The 19801-nt window shown below is 30.9% G+C and overlaps 1 protein-coding gene across 4 annotated transcripts in view; it reads right to left on the minus strand.

Moving 5' to 3' along the window:
• Positions 1-19801, minus strand: part of LOC118193384 (uncharacterized) — a 78407-nt gene that overhangs the window by 30270 nt on the left and 28336 nt on the right. For all 4 annotated transcript variants that reach the window (XM_085812683.1, XM_085812684.1, XM_085812682.1 and 1 more), the window contains 5 exons: positions 17151-17307; positions 11251-11457; positions 7658-7755; positions 7374-7572; positions 6383-6697 (listed from right to left, as the gene is read on the minus strand). In XM_085812683.1, coding sequence (XP_085668809.1) covers positions 6383-6697; positions 7374-7572; positions 7658-7755; positions 11251-11457; positions 17151-17307 — 976 coding nt within the window. The remainder of the gene's footprint in view (positions 1-6382; positions 6698-7373; positions 7573-7657; positions 7756-11250; positions 11458-17150; positions 17308-19801) is intronic.

Here is a 19801-nt window from a genome sequence, read left to right on the forward strand (position 1 = left end):
AATTAAAATAATTTAGCCACCAAAAGCTAATTAGTAAGAACAATTCTTTGCAGGAGCTAAATTTCAAAAAGCATCCTCATACATGAGGCAAAATGTAAACTAAAAATCTGATGTGTATACCACGACTTCTTTATATGGCCTATTAAATTATACACACTTTTTGCTGCCTTTCATTTAAATGCATTTCCTCGAATTTCATTACAGATATATTTTTCATTCAATTAATTCAAGTCAAACTTTGCTTCAAAGCAAAAATACATAAAACTCAAAACATCTCCAATCAAAAATTGTAAAATACCAGAAAACATAGAACACCAAATATAGTTAAAAGAGTATTAAATAAATAAAAAAAAAAAAAAACAGAGTTTCTACTCAAAAACAAGCAATTCAGCCGGTGGTTAAAAAGGCGGATTTTCTGGTGCACAAAAATGAGTTTACTTTTCATCTCACTTTGCAAAAAGACATTAATGGTGCAGAAATGGACTTAATTCATTATTTTACCGAGTTTCAAATGTAACAAATGGTAGTTCATTAGGCTTAAATCAATACTTAAAACCTTTAAATTCTTGATAATGTACAAGTATTCTATGCAGATTAACTAAAGGCATAAAAAACACATAATTCCATCACTTTTAAAGCAAAAAATGCACAATTTACCAACATAAAAGAACAAAACTAAGCTCAGTGAGCCAGGTAAGAGTGGGAATACACACACACACATATATATATATATATATACGATTGGTGCAGTCAAATTGCAATGGGAAACGAAAGTGCATAACTAGACATTATAGCAGTTCATCATACAAAATTCCAATGTTCTATGGCTACTCATTCTAAAGGCTAAATACATACATATGTATGTACAGACGAAAATGAAATATCTATACTGAATCCATTTTACAATCCCTTTTAGCAAGACTACTCCTTTATTCTGTCTATATGTACAGATGTCATGTAAAAACATTGTTCAAATACTTTTGACAGCGGTTGAGATGGATACTTTTGTTGAAATACGATACTCTAAATTTTTTGTCATTGTACTTCCTTTACTTTGTAGGAAATGAACAGGAATCTCCCTAATGCAATACATACCGTGAAATATTGAAGGATAAAATCATTTCTCTCTCTCTCTCTTTTCAAAATGAACTATATATTTTATTATTTATCTAGACATATTACAGATAGATGTTGTATCGCAAATCATACTGGAAATTTGTTTCTTCTGTTGTATTCACACGTCAATGTAAGAAATTTCCAGAATGATGGGATTTGATTAAAGATAAAGTATGTGACTTGCAGTATTTGAACAAAAGACCATATTGCTAAACACAATGCCACAAAGGCATCAGAAGATATAGGCTGAACTAAACTGTCATTTAGACCAGCAGTTCTCTACCTTTTGACTCAACCATCTAAACAAAAATTGAAAACCTTTAGTACCATCACTCTTGAACAAAGCTCAGATAGCATAAATTTACGAATGTTAGAGAAAAAAACACAATCAGGATGGTGGGATATTAATTTTTGAATTTAATAGTTAAAAATACTTTGCTTCTTTGCATATCACCTATTTTTCTCTTTCATACCACCAGTGGTACGTGTATCAACGGTTGAGAACCCTTGATTTAGACATTTGCTGCACAACTAACAGCAAGCACACTGAAGTGTATTAGATTTGCAAAAAGATTTCTGCATTTATGGACATATTTTAGAAATAATAATAGCAAAAAATTCCTTTTTTTAATGCCTCTAAATGAAACACATACATTTTATCTGATGAGTTATCAATTTATGTTATAAGAGCCTATACATAATTTCAAAAAGTCTAATTATAAATCTGTCGAATATCTTTAGACTCAAATTCTTGAAAAAAAGATAAATTCAACAAATTAGGTGGGAAACTAAACTACTAAAATAAAAATTCTAAATATATTCTCTCTTCTGATTAGTACACCTGAAACACATAAATATCAAGAAGAAATTCAGCTACATAAAATATACCTTTAAATGCATCAAATCAAAATCACTCAAGCAGCTATTTTTACGTATAAAACTAAATAATTTAAATTTCTGTACTATGCATGGCAAAAAAGGTAAAATACTGAGTAAAAAATTCTTATTTCGTAAGATGAATTAATCCTTCAAATACTTAATAAGATTGGAGAGGTCTTTATTTTATTTAAAACTATTTTTTAAATTACACTTTTATTAAAAACAAATTAAATTTACTTAATATATAATTAAAATTCTTGAATCTTGAGTTTGATTTCTCTATCAACAACACTTTTTAATTTACAATTAAGCTATTTGCACTTATCTAAAATATTTAAAATTGAAGCAAGCATACAGAAAGGAGAATTATTTCAAGGAAAAAATTACATATACAGTACAAAGTCCGTAATCCGGACGTCCATTATCCGGAATGATCTATAATCTGGACCTCAAAGCCACAAACTTTTTTTTGTATGCTTTACGCATGCACGTTTAATGTATAACAGACGGTATAAGCTAGGCTAAAATTACCTTTACTGATTCTAAGGCATTTCAGTTAATGCTGCAGATTGCACTGTTCCTTAATCTTCTAATTGGATCTGGCTTATTTTTGCAGACTGTTAGAGCAATTTTATAAAATTAAGCTTGAACTTTCAATTATGTCAAAAAGAATTTTCAATTCTGGAGCTGCCAAAGGATCTACAAAGCAAAAGCATGTTTTGATGTCCATCAAACAAAAAGTGGAATTGCTGCAAAATATGGATAAAGGCATATCCATCTCAGCTGATGCTGAACAATTTACAGATGAATTCATTGAACTCATTACTAGTGAACTATTATCTTCAGAACAAATTTACAATGCTGATGAAACTGGTCTTTTCAGGCAATATGTACTGCGAAATACCTTGGCAACCTATACAGAAAAGGCTCCAACTGGTGTCAAAGATTCCAAAGCGAGACTAACAATTTTAACATACGCAAATGCTGCAGGAACGCACAAGTGCAAACTTTTCTTAATCGGAAAACATGCACGACCTCGAGCATTTAAAGGAGTAAAGATTTTCCCCATTACATATCGCGCAAATAAAAGAGCATGGATGACACAAGCGTTGATGAATGATTGGTTTGAAAATCATTTTATACCAGAGGCTTGGCGATGTTTTAATTCGGTTGGTTTACCTGATGACTCAAAAATAGTCCTCATTGTTGACAACTGTTCGGCGCATACTTCACTTAAAGTTTTAGTGAAAGATAATGTATCCATATTATTATTCCCTCCAAATTGTACATCTATCATGCAGCCTATGGATATGGGAATAGTGCACATGCTGAAGTGCAAATATAAAGTAGCATTTTTAAAATCTATGTTAAATTTCTTAAATAATGGCAAAACAAAACTATTCAAGACTTTTTTTTTGAATTTTTTTTAGCATAAAATCTGCTGTGTAAAGCATCGAAAGATCGTGGGAGGATGTGTCTCCAGATACGTTATAAAATGCTGGGACTAATTTTTGGCCAGCTACCATATTTCATGGTGAGGATGATGAAGATGACAGCTGCGAATTTGAAGGTTTTTGGACATCGCAAACTAAAGGTGAAATTTTCCAGTTATTGGGTTTTGTAAAGAAATGTGGAACAGCGGTAATAAATGAAGATGATCTAAAAGAAGTTTTTCATTGCAACGTCAATGCCCCAACCATCAATCAATTAACAGATGGCTAAATCTATAGTATGGTTCTAGATCTAGAAAATACTGCTTCCGATAGTGAAGAAAGTGACAGAGAGGTTATTGAAAACGAAAAAATTTTGATTGACAAGTTAGTTGGTATTCTCGACACAGCAATTACAAAACTTGAAGAGTGGAACTTTGTAACTGAACAAGAAATTACGTCTGTTTATAGAATTAAAGAGAAAGTATTAGTACAAAAAACGAAGCAACTTAAACAACTTACATTGAAAGAAATGTTTAATAAAATAAACAAATAAATATTAAGCTCTTTTTTTGTAAATTTTGATACCCTTTAGATCATATTTGCTCTTTATTTCATAAATTACGGTTTCATATTTTTAATTGTATAATTTCTGCATGCCATCTTACCAGATTTAAATTCATGACCTATAATCTGGAAAAAACCTTAATCTGGAACCGCCGAAGTCCCGCCGAGTCCGGATTACAGACTTTGTACTGTATTAACCCTTCCAGGATGGGCGTCCACATATGCATTCCCTAAGAACATTTCTTACAGCTGGTGTCCCATCCATGCATTACTAAAGATTGCATTCAGAGGCCAGGTGATGTGTATATGCATTTGCAGGAACATTTTTCTGAAGGCCACTATATGGCATCCTATATCCATTACTTTCGAAATAAACACAATTTTAAGTTTCTGACCTTGAGTTTGATATTTTACTCATCAACTGTTGCGAGGGTGGGGTGCAGCGAGAAAGCGTAAACAGAGGTGGGCTCTTTAAATCCCCGTGCTCATATAAACATTCGTATCTGATTTACATCCAATTCCTTTTTTTATTCCATTTTTTTCCCTCTACTATGTACAGTCTTTTTAGGGTTACTATGTGGATTTCTGTTACGTTTTGCATTGCCTTCAGATATATTTCCGTTTCTTCTCTTATTATTTCGGAAAGCCTCACTTCCAGTCTATTATGGCGGGAAGGCACTATTTATCAGAGGAAGAATACCCTCATATGGTTAGTGAACCATTTACTAATGCAGATGAGAGTGATGATTCATTTTCTAAAGAGTTAGAAAGTGATACTTCTCCGTGCTTCAAGATTTACCGCACTCAGTCTTCATTTAAAATTTTGTTACTTTTTACTGTAAATAGTCTTTATTGTGTTGTTTTATTAATTTTAAACTTTACTGATAGATTTTATCAATTAAAAACTTCGGAATAATTTGAATAGCGCTTCCGAAAATTAGTTTACAAGATAAGCAATTTTTTAGGTATATTTTCATGTAAAATAAAGAAAAAACGTTATTAAGTGCTAATTTTAACATATATAAGAGCTCAAGTAATAATCTAAAATGATACCAAAAAGTATGATGCTAGAAGTGAAATTCCCCCCCCCCTTTATATATATAAAATTAGGCTTAGCAATGCAAAACCTCCGTCCTGTTCGGTGACTGCTTTCAATTCCTTTCCATCCCGCACGAGCGTCTTAAACGAAGGTTCGCCATCGCAAAAAGGTTAAACACAGAATGCTTGACATTTAGAGCTGTCACAAAGTGATCTTGATGAGCCAGGTTCACTAAAATTATACAAATTAAATCCTTTTTTTTTTTTTTTTTTTTTTTTTTTTAACAAATGCTTCTAAAAGACAACATAAAACTTTGCGGTGGCCAAAACATACTAACAATGTGCTGTAAGATAGTGCTTTTAAATAATGAGGGGGGAAAATCTTCATTTCAGCGACATAAATCTTACAATTGTTTGGAATATGATTTTTAAGCAGTGAAAAACAGTCATCAAATCAGCTGCCTACCCCCCGACAGTTTTTCAAACTGCATCTCCATGTGGCTTCTGGATCGATACATAATTTCATCATTTCATGCCTATTTTCACAAATACAGATAGAGTAAAAATACCCCTTTCTTAGAAGAAAGCAACATCTTCACTTTCACTAAACTGAAAGTTACTTCAAACTCCCTCCCAAAAAACTTCTAATGATTTCATAATGCTTAACAATTAGTTTTGTTACATCATTTGGTGAAAAACAATGGCAAACTTGGCAAGTAATCACTGGATGTAGGTAAAACTGACAAGTGCCAAATTTACAAAGCTTCAAGTTAAAATGTTGCACAATTCTTTTTAGATTAAGATTTAAATGGCAACTCCCCCCCCAAAAAAAAAAAAAAAACTTAATTACAACTCACAAAGGTTTGAGTTCACAATTCTTTTTTAAGATTTGTTCCACTAGAAGATTCTGATGTTTCACCTTTAAATATAAATAATCTATGGAAGACGCAGAAAAAATAAAAATGTGCTTTCATAATTCAGATATATACAACAAACTTAGATAAACTTAAAAATGCCAACAAAGTAAAAGTTCAAAAGGGCTACCTTGAATATATTTATAAAATTTCATATAGTGTTCCAACCATAAATTTATATGAACATATTCATGATCATATTCAAAAATAAATTAATTTTATAATTGTTATTTCATAGCAATGCATAAAACCAGCAAAATTAAACACAGACCAGCTGAGATATACTGTTCAATCGACACCATATAACAGACAAAATGGACACCATATAACAGGATAATTTTTTAATATATTGTCAAAGGATACACAAAATGTGTATGAAGAAAAAAATTTCCCATTTTACATCAAAGTTACAGAAATTTAGTATGAAAACCAACTTACTGTTTAACATTTGGGGATCATTTCGATTCAATGCAGGTGCAGAGGCAGACTGATGAAGTCCTGATGATGGACTTATGGGTGCTTGAGATGAAGTGCCAAGAATTTTAGCCAGCATATCTACCGTAAATCCTTGAACATTTAAATTTTGAGACTGTTGATTTTGCTGTTGCATGTGATTTTGCATTTGCTGTTGTTGCAACTGCTGCTGATGAATCTGTTGCATATGCTGTTCTTGTTGTTTCTGCTGCATTATATGTGCAAACATTTCATTTTGGGTTTGCTGATTAGACTGGGGAAATTGAGAATGTGACATACCTAAATGAAATTGGTATAAGTTTAGCAGGTAAGTACAATATAGGTAAATAAGCAAAAGTATTATTAACACAGAGGCTGCTGGCATGCCTTTTTTAAATTATTTTCATTGTAATTACAGAAATATTTTTTGTAATTTTTTTATGTTTTAAATGTTATATTTGATAAAACCCTTATTCCTGACCACCTTTATACACTTTAATTTCCAAGACTAAAAAAAAAAGGCCTTTTGTAGTAATGGAAGAGGTATTTTATCGCACTGTATCGTTTGTTACACTTTTTATATTTTAGGTAATCAAAAGGGAAAAAATCTCAAAATGTCTTATATATTTGAGACATGAAACTCATATTCAGAAATAAAAAAAATAATAATAATAATAATAATAATAATGCTAGGACTTTCACTCTAAATTAGCCAATAAATAATTTCATGAAGAAAATAACAATGATTTAAAATAAATCTTTGAAACAATTTTTATCAAAGTTTTTGAATTTCGATATTTTATTAATGCAAATCAAATAAGTCATAACTCGATCAGTACATTTTAAAAAACAAAAAGTTTAAGGTCAGTATGTATCTTAAAACATCACAGTCATGCTATTTACATTTTTACCTCTTTCATAGTGAGCAAATAAATGATTTTCCAAATGAACAAATAAAGCAGGTATACAGATTTACCAGGTGTAAGCTGAGGAACCTGTTGCTTCTCCTCTTTGAACATCTGAAAGGGCTGAAGCATAGGTGACACAGATGAAGCTTGAGGGCCACCTAAAATATCTTGCAACAAATCCTGTTCTTGCAAAGCTTTAGATTTATCAAGAGGCCCCATACTCATAGATGCAGAAGGTGTGCTTTGAGAATCTGACATATGCTGCAACTAAAAATATTGATACAACATAAATTATATGCATGAATTCCAAAAATTAATCGATAGAAAAGAAAAAATAGAGCAAAATAATTACCAGTTTATCAAAAGCAGATCTTTCTTCTTGCTGCTTCTTGTCCCCCAAAACAATACGTTTTAAATCAGCTTCCAGTTCTTTTACAGTTTTCACAGAATCTAAAAATCAATCAATAAAAAGTTTCATGAAATACAATTTATTTCATAATATATATATATATATATATATATGTAAGATAAAAATGTATGAATCAGAATTATAATATAACTATAAACATTAATTCTTCCTCTCTATTCTAAAATTGTAATAACTTATCTGCATTGCATCATTCAAATTAATCATGCGATCTTACGTAACCGTTAATACCAGATGCCTCTTGACGACCAATCACCGAATTGTAAACCAAAACTTTTCTCTTCGCGTGCTTCCATCTTTCATAACTACGCACTTCAGCTTTTGCTCTCTACTGTGCTAAGATGTAATTTCGCTGGCTTGCTTTCTATCTAAAAAATATCAAAAATGTAAATCTTCTGTGGAAAGGCACGACTAGAATGCCAAGTGATTGTGGCCACAAATATCAATTGGAAATAAAAATGGAATTAAAACTGCCTCGACTGCCAAGTTCTTTAAATACTACGCAATCAAAATTCTTCTTCAATATGGATCTAATCACGCATTTACACTGCTCCGTTATTTCCTTTGCTTTTATTATGACATATATATATATATATACGTGTGTGTGTATTTTATTCTCTGTGTGATTTCCATGACAGAAGGGTTTTTCATAAAATTTGCAAGGGTATTATTGAATTGATTTTTATTTGTCTTCCACTATTTTCCAGAGTCCATCCATGGCACTGGGTTTGCGCTTAAAAAGAATTCTTAAGAAAGCAGAGTCCAATTGCCCTTAGTTGAAATGTCGAGGAACTTTGCAGGAATACGCTGGAAAAGTATATATGCAATACAACTTCATTTCACTAGGAAATGCAGTGGAACATTTCAAAATATGACTTTTTGCTTTGCCTTATTGAAGTTTCACTTTTTTAAAAGTTACTGGATAAAGAAAGGGAAATTCTTTTTAAAAACTGGATGTAAAATTTTCTCAACAGTATGCTGAGTTGACTTTTTTCACTCTTCTTATTTCTAATTTTCCATTGTAAAAGAATTCTGTGCCAATCATAAACCCCTTACTGAAACTTTCTTTGCATTGAAGTAACCAAGTTTGTACACTTTTCTCTCTTTCTTTTTGTTAATAAAGACCTTTTTTTGTTCCAGTCATTTAGGTAAATCCATGCTTTATCAAGGGTCACAATGCATTTCTATATATCTCCTGGTAAATAATCTTCATGCAAAGTTCTAAAGGTTGTTCTGAATTGAGCCACATGCCTCAGCAGAAGTTGTTGAACATTATATTTTTTTAGCTTTCTTAAGATGTAAATCTTCATTATTTTATTTATTTTTGTTACATATGCATTTAAATGCTTTGCAACTGATTTCCATATTGGTGGATTTTCTCTTGTTAGCAACTTTAGAAATATTACATACTTTTTTCAAGTATTCATTTGGGATCTTCTTTCCACGTTGAAGTAACAACCGATGGTTTTCACCTTTCTAATAAATTAATAATGTTGCTATTTTGCACTTAAGAAATTTTAATACCATACATTTCATAAAATTTTTTACTTATGAAACAGGAATATTTCTCTGGAAAGTGCAAAAATATATCCTTCAATTCACAGCTCGTTTACATGTGAAATTTAAAAATTTAAAAAATGAATAAATTTAAAAGTAGCAGATAATATTTCACATTTAAAATAAGCTACTGCAAGAATTTTTTTACTCTGAAACTTTTTTTTTTTTTTTTTAAATTCTTTATTGAAATTATTCTAAAACCAAGTTCAATTATGCTAGATAATTCTCTGTCTTTCTGAAAAACATGAAATTACTCTTTCTTCCTACAAACACCCTTTTTGCCATTTAGTCTTTAGGGCAAGATATAACAAAAACCTTCAAATAACATTAACTGTAATTCAAATAACATAACTGATATAAGTTAAGAGATTAAGTGGTAAACAGAATTGAATCATATGCAAATGAATTTGAAGTACATAAGCTTGAAGTTATGCAAATCATGTCGATACTTGAGGGAGCAGTTAATCAAAATATTTAAAAATTTAATATTGTAGCTTTTTATTTAATGAAATCTACAATGGAATTGTAAGCTATAGTCAACATTATGGATATCAATGAAGGTAAATTAAAAATGCATATTAGGAATATGTTGCATTCGATGATACTGTTCAGAAAATGTGTGAAAAAAACTAACATATATTATAGAAATGTTAAAAGAACGACATTAAGCTGAAAGTAAAAGTGGTATGGAAAATAACATGCCAGCCAATATTAAATTTAAAAAAAAAAAAAAAAAAAAAAAAAAAGGCTTTTCAAATTCTACAAAAAAGGGATAATGAAAGAAAAAAAGCTCTGAATTGAAACTCTTGAATTGAAAGGCAATAATCAGAACAGCTACTAAGTTTTATAAACATGACAATATGATGGAAAACCAATCATATATGCTGTGAAATAAACACATATTCATCTGTTCTTTGTAAAAGTTTAAAACTTTATTAAGGATATAATTATAAAATAATTTTTGCAAAAAAAATATATAATTGCACGGTTGTAGCCATTTTTTAAATTATTCTCTTAGGTTATTAATTACAAGATTAGTAATTACTTATTTATTAATAATTAGTTCTTAATTACTTGCTATTATATACAGTGAAAAAATCTAAATAGTTCGTAGTTCAGATTTTTTAAAATAGCTACAAATGATACCTCTACGACCAGTTATCAAAAGCATAATAATAAGCATGCACAATAATAAATCTGAAAGTTTTCTTTTAAAGTTTAATAGAGATTATTGACAGATGTCCCAGGTGAAATATCAAAACATTTTATAGGATACTAGATGAATATACATTTAGATTATCATGGGAACATTATATCTTCTGTGTATTTGAAAAGGGAATAAATATGTAACATCTATTCTGCAAAAATATTTAATCTTTTTTAATTAGCTCATGAATTAAATGCTTTTTTATTTACCTGAATTAGAAAGTAAAAAATCTTAAGAACCGCATATACTGCTTTTAAATAGCTTAGTTTGTTCATCAATAACAGACAGATTAAATATCTTACATTTTGCTGAATGGCAAGAGATTTGAAAGAAAAGTGAAACAAATAGAGTTTCAAGACCAACAGCCAGTTCTTTTGGGATAAACGGAAGAGGGGATGAAACCTCCATTTTAATTAAAAAGGCCTTAACATCATTTTTTTAAACAGGAATGGCAACAAAAAATTACCAATAAGAAAAATCATTTAGTTCTTTAGAAAATTGACAGTTTGATAATTTTCTTGGCATTGTGTCTCCTTAATAATTTTACATATTAACTACCTGGAAAACTCAATATACTATTGCTATATGGCAAAGAGAAGAATTAAAAGTAAATAAAAAACATGCCTGAAACACAGATAAGTACATAATACCTAACTTTTTAAAAAAGACATACAATCAGATTTTTCTTTAAATAAAATTTTGCATTCTAAGATCAGTACACAAGTAAAGTTAAAAAAAAAAAAAAAAGTTTTACCTTTCAAATTTCCTCCATTACGAGCTGATTCATTTGAATTGGCAGATTGTAACATTTCCATGATATCTTTGCTTGTGGAATGATTTGATGCTAAAGACTGAGATGCAGAATAATTTGAAGAATGAGATATTGCAGGACTAATTGGTGCAAAGAAGTTATCTGAAGAATTTGGGGTTGGTGAGGGTATTATAAGCTGAGGTTCAACACCTTAAAAATTTAATTTAAAATTAATAATAAATGTATTTTGAAGTTTTAACATAAATATATATAGCAGAATAAAAATAAAAGCAAAAGAAATTACTCTAAAGGGGGGAAAAAGCAAGCAGTTTGTTAAGACTTTTTGCCTATGCACATTGAGAACAGCCAAAACATTATGGCATCTTCCTAATATCATACTGCTCCAACCTATGATATGCAAAACTGCAGGAGTCCATTGTGATATGGATATTATATGTGTGTTAGGCCTCACTACAGTGATCCTGATTTATCACAAACCTGAAAACATAACAATTACATCTTCTGATCCTGTCCAGTGAACTTCCAAATATATAAAATGCATCTACAGCGAACATCCAAACGTATAAAAATTGGATAAAACATACTTTGTACATATCTTCTGCATTTTTTAAATATTTTTCATAATTTTTAACAGAATTTAGGCAATTTCAATAGAAAAGTTACAAAAAACTTAGGATATTTAGATAACAAAAAATTTTTTACATTAATCTTATTTATACTTGACCCCTATTTTTCTCTGTGTTCTAAACTACGGATTCCCAACCCTTTTCTTGCATAGACTCCTTTTAAAAGAATGGTTTTCTTCGTTAATCCTCTTACCTTTTTCTCTACCATATAAATAATAATAATAATACAAATAACTGCACATAATATAACTTAAAGATAACAATTAAAGTGAATACGAACAATTTTTTTAAAACAGTTTATTTAAAACAGATGAATGTTCTATTATTTTATTTTACAAATATAAACAAGTTTTCAGACACAATATCACTTTCAAACATAAAATTGCTTAGCTTAATTTTTAAATTGCTCAATTCAGAAATTTTCAACCTGCGTCTTGTTTTATGAAGCAAGTCACTGACTTGACTGAATTATGGCTTCCATTATGTAAGAAGTAGGAAAAGTTAACAAAATAATGTTGATTTGATAACATTTTTAATTTTACCAGTCTCTTGGAAGATTTTTAATTCCAAAACTTAACATAGCCATGCGTTTTGGCTAAGACTTGACTATTTGTATAAGGCTTTATATCAATAAACAATTAATTATCAATTTTATTAATACATATTTTGTAATCAATGGGATCTTAATAAAGCTAATCAATAGCCAATGCATGCTCAGCTATCAGCCCTTGCAACTGACCCCTTCATTACCATATACCACTTAAAATTTCATCAAGGGATTGATAATAATACTGTTGAGAAATTATGTTCTAAACACAGACTATGTACAACAGGTGTAGCACTCAATACTTGGACGCCCAGGATATACAATACAGAATATTTTAAGAGATCATACTGTGTTATGATCTCAGTCAGCGAAACACTGATTTTTGACCCAAAGAACTTGATTCTTTTCAAGGCTGGGGCTACAACAGAAATTTTGAAATTTCTTGTTATTGGGAAAAAAGTAATGAATAGATTTTAAGAGCTTGGGGTTACACAGGTGGTTTGAGGGAATGAACATTTTTTGTCTTTATTGGTTTGTTTTTGTTCAGTATTTAAAACACTATCCATGTTTTGCCCTCTGAAAGGGGGATTTTTTTCCATTTTTTCCCCCAAGGATGCCATTTACAATGGCACTGCCCCTTTGCTTTGCAATCCAAACTGTATACCTTAATGGAAAAATGAATACATTCTTATTGTATATGACAGATAAGTGATAAAATTATGTTTTTGTGTTTTCCAGAAAGGCATATTCTTTAACCTAACTCTCTTCATTCTATACTAGAGAAATTTCCTGTACTAAATATTCATCCATATGCTGAGCATTAAATGTACAACATTCTGAATTGAAGATAAAGTGAGTATTATTAATATATATATATATATAATGGACATAGACAAATTGGTATTTGCTGGGAATACAGATTAGCCAAATCTGAAGTCGCTACCATATGGCAATACGCCACCAATTTTTACTCCTTCCCCAAAAAAGTATATGAATAAAAAGTTCAAATTGACTAAGAAGTTGGCTAATTACAGTGAAATTATTTTTAACAGAAAGTTTAAAATTAACAAAGCACATAATAAATTTGAGTTTAAACTAAAACTCAAAATACAATGATGGAGGCAAGTTGTCAAACAATTCCTAAAAATTCCTATTTTGTATCAGAAAACATAATACAGAGTGAATATAAAAGCAGTTCTTGGTTTTGAAAGGGCATCACTTAATGCTAAAAGGAGTACCCAACCAATTGCCACCTGTTACATGGAAAATACTGATGCGAAAATTCAGCTCAAACCACATACTTGATTTGAAGACTTAAGACATCAAAAAGCAGCTTGATGTGTTTTTAAATATCATCTAGAGTAGCAAATAGGACTTCATAAGCCCCCAAAGAAAAAAAGTCACAAATGGTCAAGTCACTTTGTTTCAACTTCCTATGGGATGAAAGATCAACAAGAATGCTCTTCTGTTTCATCACAAATGCAGCCTTCCTCATTAAATACTTTATGTGGCTTTAAAATGGATTACCACCAAAGTTTTATTTGAATGTACACAGCACACTAATAATACTGCTTGCTTTTGCAAACTCTAACATATGCCAGCTTCATTGCTGTCAAATACCCCCCTTTTTTTTATATCACTATTCTCTAGTAGTGTAAATTATGTTTAGTTATACTCAAATGGAAAGGAATAATTTTTTGAGTTAACCATGGATGTTACATTATCAACTTTTTCAAGTAACATTTGACATCTTGAGATCAGGACAGTTTCTGTCTCACTTTATGTTAATACATAATGTTACGAAATGTCGAGGTGCAGAAGGTTTAGGGTTGCCACATTTGGCGAAAAAATTGCAGATATGCCATGGAGGGATGGAGAACCTTCTGGAACGAACTCTTACCAGTTTAGCTCAGAATGCTCTCGAACAAAAGCCAAAAGCTATATAAACCCTGCTGGTATGCAGAGAGTCAGTGCGAGTTAATGTGTCTCATCTAGTGAGTCAGTCAGTCTGTGAACAGTCAATCAAGTTGACAGCCGGAGAGCGAGTGCCGAGTGGGTCGTCAAGTGCATCAAAAGAGTCTCTTAGTGTATTGTGGTTAGTGCATCATCGAGAGAGCGTGTTGAGCTACAGGAATGACTGAAACGAAGAGTCAGGAGCTGTGCTCTGTGTGTCATCGAGTGCACCATGATAGTGTGCAGTCTCGAGAGTACGTGAAGTTCCGAGAACGATCAAGCAGAGTCGGGAGTTGTACTCTGGCGCTTTGCAGTGAAGCTGCCTTCACCGCGATAGCCTGATAACCTGAAGGCTGTGTCGCCGAGTTTCAGTGTTTTATAGATCTTTGACAACTGCGTAAACGTGATTTTGGAGCTGTCCTGATTAACCTGATTAATATTGGTCAATAAAGTGTGTTTCATTGAGTGCTGATGTCATTATTCACTCCAAATCTGCACAAATCCCATACCATACTTATGAACGTGAAGTAAAGGAAGGAAAATAATATAACAATACACATCCTAAGGCATTTCTTCATGTGAAATGAAGGTTAACCCTTTTTCTACATAATTTTCCATATCTGAACCAAACTACCCCACCCCCAACAACTAACCTAACTAACAGTCTTTACATAGCAGAATGAAAGTTCATGATTTTTTTCCATCCATTCCAAACTAGAAATGTTCTTTTGATACATTTTTTATATGTCTGCCACTATGAAATTCTGTCATTTTCGATATAACCATTCACTCAAAAATGCGTAAATCTATTACTCATAGATAAACTTTTTTTCTAAAGGCAATGTATATAATTATGACCCGAAAATAAGAAATGCATGTTGCCAGACAGCTCAAATGAAAAAATATTTCACCCCTTCTATTTCTATAAAATTATGCAGAAAGGAATTAACTTGCCAATTAGAAGAGCAGTTTTAGAGCATTTTGGAAAGTGTGAAAGATTAGACAAAAGCCCTGAAAAGTTCCAAACATTATCTTTTAATTCTCCTAAATAAAATACTGTTAATTTATTCCAATATCTTGTAGAAAAATCTGAAAAAAATGTTCCACAAAAATGCTCTTATCAATTAAAACATCATTAAATGCAAGAAATTGGTATAAAAGTTCGCAGTTCAAATAAACGTTACAGCTATCCACTAAATAATGTGATTTTAAATTATATTGAGTATTCGAATTAATGACTGTACTTAAACATATTTATGTTTCTATCTGCCAACAAGACCAGCTACAAACATAGGTGACAAAGGTATCAAATTTTACAGTACATCAGACAAGTTGTTTTTGCAATAAAAACTAAAAATGTATATATTACTTTGCATTATTAATAAGCTCGATTTTTAGTGGATGATTCGATGGGCAGAATGCTATTTACCATATCTAATTAATATACGAGGGGGTACCCAAAAGAAACTGAACTTATTTTTCTTTAAACATATTTATTCACATTTTAAGTAAACCTTCAACCCCCTTCAAAGTACATTAAACTTGCACTAATACACCTGTCTAATCTTTTATTCAATTTTTCAAAACATTGCTTAAATTCATCTTTCTTAATATTTGACAGCTGTAGTAGTTTTTTTTTTTTTATTTTCTTCCTTCACAAGCAACATCAGCACAATGATTTCCTTTCATGTCTCTCTTCATTTTACAAAACAAAAAATAAAGTTGCCGGAGCAAGGTCACAAGGGTGTGGAAAAGGGGGTCATACCATTTTTGATCAAGAACTGTCGTACAGGCAGGGCTGTGTGAACAGGGGTATTGTTATGATGGAAAACCCAGTTACCTGACTGACAAAAATTGGGCCGCTTCCACCATACACTGTTGAGCAATCTTTTCAAAATGTCCATGTAGAAAAATTCGTTAAATGTCTAACCCTGTGGAACAAACTCTAAATAGACAACTCTTCTCTCACTGAAAAAACAAATCAGCATTGTTTTACAAAGTAGTGTTTCATTTCACCAGATGAGCTTTTTCTTGGGGTGAGGATCGTAAGCACAGCACAAAGCTCTGTCACCTGTGATAATTTTTTAAAAATGTTTGGACCATTTTGGGACTCTTCTTTCAAAGCATAGCATGCCTCCATGCGACCTTGTTTTTGTTCAGCAGTTGTTAATTTGGCAGCCACCCTTTTCATTCTCAAATCGAATGTCAAAATTTGCTGTGCTGAACTCCCAAGTCACTGCCTACTATTCCACAATTTCTTTCAATGGTCCATTGTCAATATTCATTGTTGACTGCACGAATTTTTTCAACATTTTGGGTGTTCAAGCTGTGGAAGATGACCAGAATGAGGCTTGTCATCAACTGATATTTTATTCATTTTTGAAACGAGGAATATTACTCAAACACTTGAATTTCCTTTATAGCATCATCCTTGTATGCCATTTTTAACTTTTCACGAGTTTCTGTTCCACTTTTTCTGAGCAAAAAGCAGAATTTTACTGTTGCATGTTGTTCGTGAAAAGTAGCTATTTCAAAAATAATGATCAAACAAAACAGTTGTCACTGTAAACTCCACCAAAACTAGTCCTGAAATTCTTCAGCGATAGCACTCAACTTACTGGTTCGGGCATGTTCGTTCTATGCAGCAAAACGTGGCACTGCAAAGGCTCTGCAGTCTAAAAAAGTCAGTTCGGTATCTTTTGGATACCCCCTTGTATATACAAGGTTAAAAAATAAATTATATTAAAAAAACTTACTATTTAAAACATTTGCAATAAGTTCATCATGCAGTGATGATCGCCGACTGTTATTTCCAGATTCTGGTACATTGGGTAAAGGACTATCTCTACGAAACCATTGGCTAAAACGGCTACATCCCATTTCGCTATTTCCATTATCAGGTGGAGATTCATTCTGAAAAAAAGCAGATTACAATATTAAATCATAAATGCATATGCATACTAATATTTTCTCTCATAAATAACATTCAAAAACAACTTATTACATTTTGAGTAAAGTTTAAATGTCGAGTGCACAATTAAAAAAAAGTAAGAAAATTTTGTTTGTGTTAAAAATGTAATTGCTTAACTAGTAAAATTTTATAACAGTGTTTTCAACCTAAAGCTGCTTGTATTCAAAAGACAGTTCATAGTTTTTAGCATTTACATGTAATGATTTGGTAAGTTCATGATTTCCTGAAGGAGAGTCAATGATAGTTATGAGTTAACCCTATATAAAAAGATCCTTTTCACCGAATACAAAGTTGCATTTTTTAACCTACTTTAAAATTTAATATAAATCATTTTTACTTTTTAAAGTTTTTCACATAAAATTTTAAAAAATATTACTGTTTATTAACTTGAAAATTAGTGAAATGTGATTTAATTATTTAGATTAGGAATTCTCAACCTTTAGTAACTTCCAGGTCTAATCATTTCAAGCAAGCAAACACACACAAAAAAAAAAGTAACATGAAGCACTGTTTAATGTACAACTCGTACATAATTTTTGGATCACACTGTACAATCAAATTCTGAAGTAAATCAGATTAAACATCATTCAGATATTTTTATGCTCTGTTATATGAGCACTGTTCCCCGACATTTTAATTTTGTCTACTGTTTTAGCATTTTAATTTTGTCTACTGTTTAATTTTATTTGCATATAAAATAAATATTCTTAGGTCTCTTGCAATGCCCAAGAAATATTTTCTCGGGGAACCACAAAAGAAATTTACCAGAAATAAGAAATATCAACAGTATAATTTCAGTCCCTTACTTACAGAAAGTCTCACATTCAAACTGGCACTATACATCATGAACAATGCTTAGGCAACCTTTATTTTCCTACAACTGGTTGCTGATATATACTTTCAATTATAAAAATTGTTTTAAATGATAAAAAAGATCATAATATGAATGTCTATTACAAAAAATTGTAAAAATCAGGAAATCAACATTCTATACGACTTTTTAGTTATATTTAATAAACAGTTTAAAAAATAAAACAAGTCTGACAACAAAAATTGATCAAGATAGTTAATTTTAAAATTTGGCATTTCTGTCTTTCCCCCCCCCATTATCTGAACATTTCAAATATAAATTAAAATAATTCTACAACAAAAAGTAACAAAGATATTCAATTTTAAATTTGGGATTTTTTAGATTTTTCAGTGCCAGAAAGCCAAACTTACTGCTCTCCATCAGGAGTCAATGAGAAATAAATCAAGACAGTTTGAAGTCAACTTCCTTCATTCAATGTCATTCATACTGATATTTTTTGGAATTCATTAGCAACTTTCTTTATCTTACAACACAACTGTTACATTCGATATGCCAACACACAAATAATAATGGTATTTACATATTATGCCACTGACTGCAAAATCATCACCAAGCACTATGATTTAGTGCCAGGTATGGGCACAAACACATTCATAACATCTGCACTTCCATTTACTGTAACTTAATTGATTCTTGATAAGCCATGTTTCATTATTATGAACAAGAACATATTGCTCTATATTTTTTTCGAGCACTTTTTTAGGGGGGAGTTTAAAATTTGAGACTACCTTTTACAGGACAGCAGACAAAGAATTAATTTCAAAGTTATTGAATCTTGCCATAAAAAAAGGGGATATTAATGGGCACATTGTGGTCAGCTATATTGTCAATGAAACAGTAATAGACTGGAACAATTACTTGGGCAAAATTTATAAGCACAGTATTTTCTAACCAGAGCTTATGGTAAAATTGGAGGGCCTAACAAAATATTTGAAACTGATGAAAACCTTTTTACAAAGCGTCAAAGCGGGTTGAATATTGATTGTTTACTAAATAAAAAGACATCAGTTCCTTCAGAATTCCACAGGAATGACTTGTGCAGCTTTGATGGGTTCTTTACCAACTTTTATGATTTTGATGGTAGTCAACTTTCATAGTCAAGAGGATAATATATAAGTACCAAAGTAATTTATAAGTTTTGAAATGCTCAAGTTAATAATATTCATATGCAGTATTATTACTTTAGACCATAATCTAGCAAACACACAATACAATCTTTTCGAAAAAATTTGTATTAATGAAAACCTGCATATGAATGCTCAACATTTAATTTTAGTATCTTTCTTTCTTTTTCTTTTCTTTTTTTTTTTTTTTTTTTTTTTTTTTTTTTTGGCTGCTCCTTTGATACTCTATGGTTCTCCGCTGGAATTTGTAGAAAATTTTAAGAACTCTGGTGTCATATTCTTGACCAAAATTTAACATGGGAAAAGCATAATGTATTCCTTTCTATCAAATGTGAAAAAATTATTAATGGCTTTCACTAAATCACCAAAAATACTTTTGGAGCAAGCTTACGATGTTAAGAAACTGATGCATAAGCAGTATACTGTACCTTTCATTTCGTA

Source organism: Stegodyphus dumicola, chromosome 3, assembly GCF_044657685.1.
Source record: "Stegodyphus dumicola isolate Sdum_Otavi_A_Nest chromosome 3, ASM4465768v1".
Taxonomy (NCBI): domain Eukaryota; kingdom Metazoa; phylum Arthropoda; class Arachnida; order Araneae; family Eresidae; genus Stegodyphus; species Stegodyphus dumicola.